The 7179-nt window shown below is 40.1% G+C and overlaps 1 protein-coding gene across 1 annotated transcript; it reads right to left on the bottom strand.

Moving 5' to 3' along the window:
* Positions 1-1534: 1534 nt before the first annotated feature.
* LOC150060636 (gastrokine-1-like) lies at positions 1535-6814 on the bottom strand. The gene is made up of 6 exons (XM_090336136.1): positions 6741-6814; positions 4934-4987; positions 4710-4847; positions 3387-3497; positions 2364-2511; positions 1535-1728 (listed from the first exon to the last, which is right to left on the bottom strand). The coding sequence occupies exons 1-6, from the start codon at positions 6750-6752 to the stop codon at positions 1631-1633; spliced, it is 561 nt and encodes a 186-aa protein (XP_090192262.1). The 5' UTR covers positions 6753-6814; the 3' UTR covers positions 1535-1630.
* Between the last annotated feature and the right edge of the window lie 365 nt (positions 6815-7179).

Genomic DNA, 7179 nt, shown 5'->3' on the forward strand with positions numbered 1-7179 from the left:
AAAAATTTGTTTCTCTTTTTTTTTGCTATTGGGGCTTTGAATTCAGGGTCTCCTGTTCTCTGTTACTTGAGCATAAAACCTCTGCCCTTTTTGCTTTCATTTATTCTTTAAGTAGGTTCTCACACTTTCCCTGGGCTAGTCTTAGCTGTACTCCTGCTAACCTTCAACTCCTAAGTGACTGGAACCACAGGAATGTCCTCTCTAACTGGATTGTTTTTGACACTGGAGCTAAATGACCTTTGGTTTGCTCAGCTCATTTTCATGCTATGATCCTCCCCGCTCTGCCTCCTTTGTGGCTGCAAATACGTTATGTGGCACCACATTGTGTGACTACAATGTTTTGTTCTTTGAAAATGAATAAAACTGACAAACTTTAGGCAAAATTGAAATTAAAAAGGGGCAAGGAACAAGGCAAATAACACTCAGATTTTGCTTCTGAGTATAAAATTCACATATCTTCTGGAATGTAATTTTGCAGCTATTATGTGAATAGTGAAGGAAAACATGGGAAAATTTAGAAAGACATACGTGTGTATCTTGAAGAGGGAGATACATTAAAGAGGGAGAATGTATCTCTGATAATTAGGTATTTGTTTTGCTTTTGAATTACTTTAGATATTTCTATATCCTATAGTCCACCTCACATTCTGGCATAGGCTGGTTTGAGTTCTCTATTTGGGGGGGCGCTTGAACTCAGGGTCTGGGCACTGTCCTTGGACACTTTTTGCTCAAGGCTAGTGCTCTGTCACTTGAGCCGCAGCACCACTTCCAGCTTTTTCTGGGTATGTGGTACAGAGGAATTGGACCCAGGGCTTTGTGCATGCTAGGCAAGCACTCTACCAGGAGGCCACACTCCCAGCTTAAGCTCCTCTTTGTTTTTGTTGATCTGAAGCATCATTTTTTTTATGGCTTATGTTTACATCATATTTTGAATGACAAGTTTAACAAACAAGTGTTCAAGGAGGGAACCTCTAATTACAATCACTGGGACTTAGTATTTAGAACTCAGTCAAAATTAGGCTAAGGGTTTGTATGTCATAGAAACATATTAATTTATGAAATAAAACATTATGTCTATAGAGTCATAAGTTTTTATGTCTATATAGTTATGTTTGTATTTCCATTGCGTGTCCATAGCTTTGGGTATGCAGTTATTGATTCCTCGCTCTTGTACTCTTTGCATTTAATAGCCGCATATTAAGGATACCATGCGCTTTTTGTTCCTTATGTCTTGACTTGTCTCACTCAACATGATGAAACATCATTTTTATAGCAACTATAAAGCAGTCTTCTGAGCTGCTGGATGCTCTTGGAACCATTTCCAAGTGGCAGTTCATAATATTTGGACCATCTGAGGGACTGTTTTTAAGAGACAGATCTTTAATATATATTGACAGTTGTACCTAACCTGCCTCCACAACTTGCTAACTCTACATTGCAGTTACAAGTGTGTGCATTGCAATAGAAATCATAGGAAGCTTTGTATAAGTAGAATTCAGATCAAAAGAGATTTATTGAATTGTAAAGACCAAATATAATTCACGGCAATTTTTTTCAGAATGACTTGCTAAAAATGATTAGAACCCATGTTTTTACACTAAGTGTGTTCTGATGACCAAATCTAGTGGCTTTAAAATTGTTCTTCTGTTGTTCTACAGAAGGACATGTTCAGAATCCAGAGAATATTAGCGTCATAGCACTTTTCTGAGTACAAAGGCAGGTTTTCTCCTGAAAAAAAAAATAAAAGAAGAATTCTACTTCAATGACAATTCAAGAACTTTTTTGCTGAGTGATAGTGGAGTGTCACATAATTTCCAAATTAGTTATGCACTGGTAGCAAGATGTATGTATACATGCATCCATCTATCTATTACCTACTGTCTTACATATCAAGATAAAATTATTCACTAAAAAGACCTGGGAAGTTGCTACTGGATGAGCATACCAGTAAGCTATTGAATAAGCTATTCTCTCTGAATCCTCAGAAATTTAGTAATTGGGTAATTAGTATTTTTCTTTTATATAGCCACCCCTACACTATTTTGAATATGCTTGAAATGTAATCTAGATTTACCCTTGACATGTAAAATCTGAGCCAAATGCTCAGGACTGACCCAAATAAGGGCTTTGTGACCACTTTCTGTACATTTTCCTCATCCATAAAATAAGCCTTTCCCTAGCACCTGTAATTGTGAAATTCAGATGTGTCAGCATATTGAAGGCCCAGTGATTGGAGTGGCACAAATGCTCTAGAAATGTTAGTCTTGATGACCGTCCTCCACAGGACTGGTCCTGCTGGACAGGCTCAAGAAGCTCTTCAATAGCAGCATTAACCTGGGGTGTGTGAGAGGGAAGGAACCTACCTGGAATCTCTTCGGCCACAAATGTTGGAATTCCCTGGCACATGCCAGCAATATTGTTTCCAAATTGGCTCAGGTCATCCACTTGGTTAGGGTTGATAGAGAAGACCATGTTCTTGGGAGGGGATCCCGCTGGCCCTTTACCTTGGAGCTGAGAGTGGAGGAACGTAGATGGAAGAAAGAGATAGAATAAAAGACAAGGTCAGTGATTCGTTGATTGAAAGATTGAAACCAAACAGAGTTTGTCAGGCTATATTTTTCCCACAGTCAAGATGATGAAGAGTGATTTCTAGTCATATCTCAATATGTCTAAGTGTCTCAAGTTAGTTAGATGGTATGAAATCTCAGCTTCTCTAATTCAAACAGAAGTCAGACTAACTTTACTCAAAAAACCAACTCTCATTGGGTTATCTTAGATGGCTTGGTTTGGACCGTGGGATGATCAATTTCTAAGAATGCAATCTATTTTTCTACCATATCAAGGAAAGATCCCTGTGTGCCAATTCTAGGGCTTTGAATCCAGGGAAAGCTACAAAGGAAACGACCGTGGATTCCATTTTCCTTTCTACTTCAACATGATTGCTAGATAAAACATTAGACCCTCAGTTACATTTAATTTTCAGATAAATAATAAATTATTCTAAGATAAGAATATTTCAACTATCCTAAAGGAATACTCACACTGTCATTTATCTAAAATTCAGTCTTAACTATAATTACATTTTTATTTGCTAACTATGTTGACTCTAAGTAGTTCTGGCAGAAAAAAATGTGCTTTGAGAATTACTGGGACTTTGTTCATGTAAATAGAGTTTTGATGTACATAGATTATCACTTCTCTGTCAACCCCCCTGGAGAGAAGTGTGGGCTCCAGCAGCTGGTATAGTGGATGCAGCCTCCCCTTGGGCAATGATAAACCACTCTGCCCTCCCTGTGCCTGATATTACAACATACAAGGAGCTCAAGATGTTATAACTAGCTTTCTCAGCACCTCCTTTCACCAGAAAGCAAAAGACTTACAGTTACCTTCTGCTGCTTGGCCAGTGCATCAAGAGTTTGAATGGAGGGCATAACTTCCATGTTCATTCTGTGCACAATGCATGACTTCTTGGCAAAGAGTCTGGTTGCAGCAAAGCTCTGTTAAAGAAGAGGATGCAGGGAAGTCTATGTTTTCCCAGTCTAGGTTCTTTCTTATCAGAAGTCCTCCTGTCAGCAGAGGGAAATGGAACTCCAGGGTTGTGAGGAGGTGGAACAGGAGCCCTGGCTTTGGTGCTGTTTGGGATCACACGTGTTCTTAATGTTTGTGAGGGTAGAGAAGAGGCTCTTTGAGGGGAGAGATGGATCTTCTACCTCATGGTTTATCCTCAGTTCTAGAATGATAGATGCTATCTATGCTCATGTGTCTGTTTTATTGATGCAAAGTTGTGGCATGTTATTCTTCTTTGATCTTTGCAACATCTGAAGGAGGCAGCTAAGACAGGAATAATTTCCTAATTGATCTGATGAAAAAAGTGAAAGGAAAGACTTTGATTTTTAAATGGCAGTATATTGCTGGGTGCGGTAGCTCATGCCTCTAATCCTACCTACTCAGGAGGCTGAGATCTGAGGACTGAGGTTCAAAGGTAGCCTAGGCACAAAGTCCATGAGACTATTGTCTCCAATTAACCACCAGAAAAAAAAAAACCAAGAAGTGGTACTGTGGCTCAAAGGGTAAAGTGGGGTAGCCTTGAGCTGAAGAATTCGGGGACAGTGCCTAGGCCCAAAGTTCAAGTTCCATGACCGACAAAAAAAAAGCAGAATATCATCTTGTATGTAGTGTCTAGCTGTTTCTTTTTATTTTTCCTTCATATACCAACTACTATTGCTATTTCTTTTCTCTTGGGTCCTATGCGTTGCAGGTAAAATATGCATTTCTGTCTTTTTAGAAGGAAATTAAGGCAGAATGAGACATGAGAGGTACTTATGAATCGTAAATTGTGATAGAAAGAATTGATTTTTGTGGTAGGGTGTGCTTTATCAGAGGTGATAATGTAGATGTCTTTCATCAATATTTCAGCTTCTCTAGACAAGGCAAAGGCAACATCTTATTTGTCTTATATTTTTTGCAGTTGTTCAATCTAGTGTTACTTAAAATGTTTGTTAGTTTGAATTTTAACTGATCAGGCAACCCTTATTCATAGTAATTACACAAAAGGAATAAAACTAGGTGAGCAAAGCAGGCACTTTTACTTTTGCTATCGTTATGCGCAGTTAGAATTTTTAAAATGTGGCTAGCTGCAGCATTAAGTTCATTCTTTAAAGAAGAGAGCATTGTTTTCCATGACTGGCAAGTGCATGCACCCCACCTACATTTTCATAATCCCAGATGGAGTTCCAGGAGTTCCATCCATTGTTGTTGTCAACGTTGGCCACGTTGTGCGCATTGTTGATGCTCACTCTCTGCTGCCCGCTGCCAGCCACGTTGTCGTTATCATTCACGTTGATGTTCTGACATCATAAGAAATTAAGAACGGTTTATTGCCATGTGTCTTTGCAAACACATTTAGGAACAAACATTACCAAGTGATACTTACGTAGTTAGCCAAACCAGGAGCTATGAAGAGTGCAAGAAGTCCCAGGAAGAGCATCTGGAAGCACAGATAACATTGCCCTGCTGTTACATCAGCTAGCAGTGCCTCCCCTTCCCTCTTCTGTCCCACTGAGGAGAAAGTTCACCTGCTCTATCCATGTGTCAGTGACCTGGGTTCCTTCTTTGACTTTGTATTTTGAACCGTTTAGAGAGTTTAAATGCTAATATGGAATTGCTGGCTCATTATAAGTAATTATATTAGTGTGACATACAGATTCAGAAATTTAGATGTAGATCTATTCAAATGGATAAAAAATAAACGTTGAAATGAAGAAATGATACACAGTGCAAAAATAGTTATAAAAAGATTTGAAATTCACACCTGGAAACTTTTCCTATTTGATCCTGAATACTTCACTCCTATAAGAGTTTTTTTTTATTAATTTTGTTTTTCTCTTTTCCTTCCCTCCCTCCCTCCCTCCCTCCTTCCTTCCTTCTCTCTCTTCCTCCTTTCCTCCCTCCCTCCCTCCCTTCCTTCTTTCCTTCCTTCTGTTCTTCCTTCCTTTTCCCTCCCTCCCTCCCTCTCTCCTTCCCTCCCTCCCATTCTCTCTCCCTCCTTCCCTTCTTCCCTCCCTTCCTCCCTCCCTTCCTTCCTTTTTTTCCTTCCTCTCTTTCTTCCTGGTCCTGGTGCTGTCCCTGAGCTCGTTTTGCTCAAGGCTAACATTCTACCACTTCAACCACATCGCCAGTTATTGTGTGATTTCATTAGAGATAAATGTCTCACAGACTTTTCTGCCTGGGTTGGCGTTGAACCACTCTCTTCAGATCTCAGCCTCGTGAGTAGCTAAGATTATAAGTATGGGCCACTGGTGCTTGACTCCTAGGAATTTTTTTCTGTATTCTTTTCTCATGGTTGAAGAGTTACAATGATGGTTTGGGCTTCAGAAGTAGAGCAGATGCGGAGAACTGGCGGTACAAGGCGAGCCTCATTTGGAGGAGGAAGCTGACGTGCAGTGCAGAGGGACTGGGCCGAGGACTTACCTCTTGTTGATGGCAGACGTAAGAGTTAAGTCAGAATTTTTGTGAAGTGTGGAGCTCTTACTGCTTTTATCCTTCAGACTTGCTACTGCTAAGAAGACTAATTTCTGCATAGCAATCTTGCACTTACAGCATGTTATTTGACAAAAGAGAATCTGCCATCCTATGCCGGTGTGTGAAACATGAAGTCTCTTTCATTCTGTTGTAAGGAACACTGTACTTCCAGTACCTTTTGACAGAATATAGGAGTACATCTAGATTCGCTCTGGTTTCTGTGGGAATGTGGGGGAAGGCTGCACTAGCCCCTGATGTCCGATGCTTTCCACAAGCAAGCAGGGACAGAGCCAAAGCCAGACTTTCTTCCCTGGAAACCCATTGCACAGCAAAGAATGCGACAAGCTTTTCCTCCACTTGTTTCATAAGCCTTTTTTTTCTGTCACAAGCATGCTCAAGGATTTGTGTAAAGGAGGAAAGAAGAATAGAGAAAGGCCAGGTACTTTCTAACACTTAAGGACTGCTGCCTTGTAGAAAGCTGAAACAGGGGGTGTGACAAGTTATTGTATCAGATGGCTTGGTATAAGAGGCTCAGATAGATAGATATTTCCCAGGGCCATCCTTGTCTAAAAAGATAGGTGATGACTCCATGGAAAAGAAAGTCTGAAAATGATTTATCAAAGTTTCTCATTATCGTGATACTTTTATAAGAAGCACACCCCATTATCTCAGAATATTCACATTTTCCAAAAACCTTCAAATGAAAAACATGAACTTACTGTGACCTTCATGTCTTCAGCCGTGCAATAGAGCAGGGAAGCAGACACAGAGACTTGATCGGTCTGCCCTCCTATTTGTACTTGACCAGCTTTGCTCAAAATAGGTGTGCACAGGTGGAATCAAGACTTATCTCCTCCTCCCCTGTATCTGCACTACAGCTCACATACCAGGAAGCCTTTCAAAAGGCCTACCTAGTCAGCAAGGCCCTTTGGCATGGAGTTGATCTGACTCATCACCTGTTAAAGCCAAAGATATAACATCAAATTCAACATGATTTGTCCAACGTGAAGCTATGGGTGTGGGGATTTGTACATTGATACTGTACAAATCCAGGAAAAGAATAATCCCTAAAGACAAATAAGACTAGAGATAAATCTGTATGTGCTCCTGGTTTTCCAGTTATCAGCTTCTTCAGGAATGTGGAAACAATGTTCTTTC

Source organism: Megascapheus bottae, chromosome 7, assembly GCF_031878675.1.
Source record: "Megascapheus bottae isolate mThoBot1 chromosome 7, mThoBot2.hap1, whole genome shotgun sequence".
Taxonomy (NCBI): domain Eukaryota; kingdom Metazoa; phylum Chordata; class Mammalia; order Rodentia; family Geomyidae; genus Megascapheus; species Megascapheus bottae.

Bases quoted from the DNA above. Each gene is read 5' to 3' on its own strand.
- LOC150060636 (XM_090336136.1), bottom strand. The intron at 4,848-4,933 runs GTAAGTATCACT...TTATGATGTCAG, and splicing joins CTCCTGGTTTGGCTAACTAC to AACATCAACGTGAATGATAA. The intron at 1,729-2,363 runs GTAGGTTCCTTC...TTTTTTTTTCAG, and splicing joins TGTGGCCGAAGAGATTCCAG to GAGAAAACCTGCCTTTGTAC.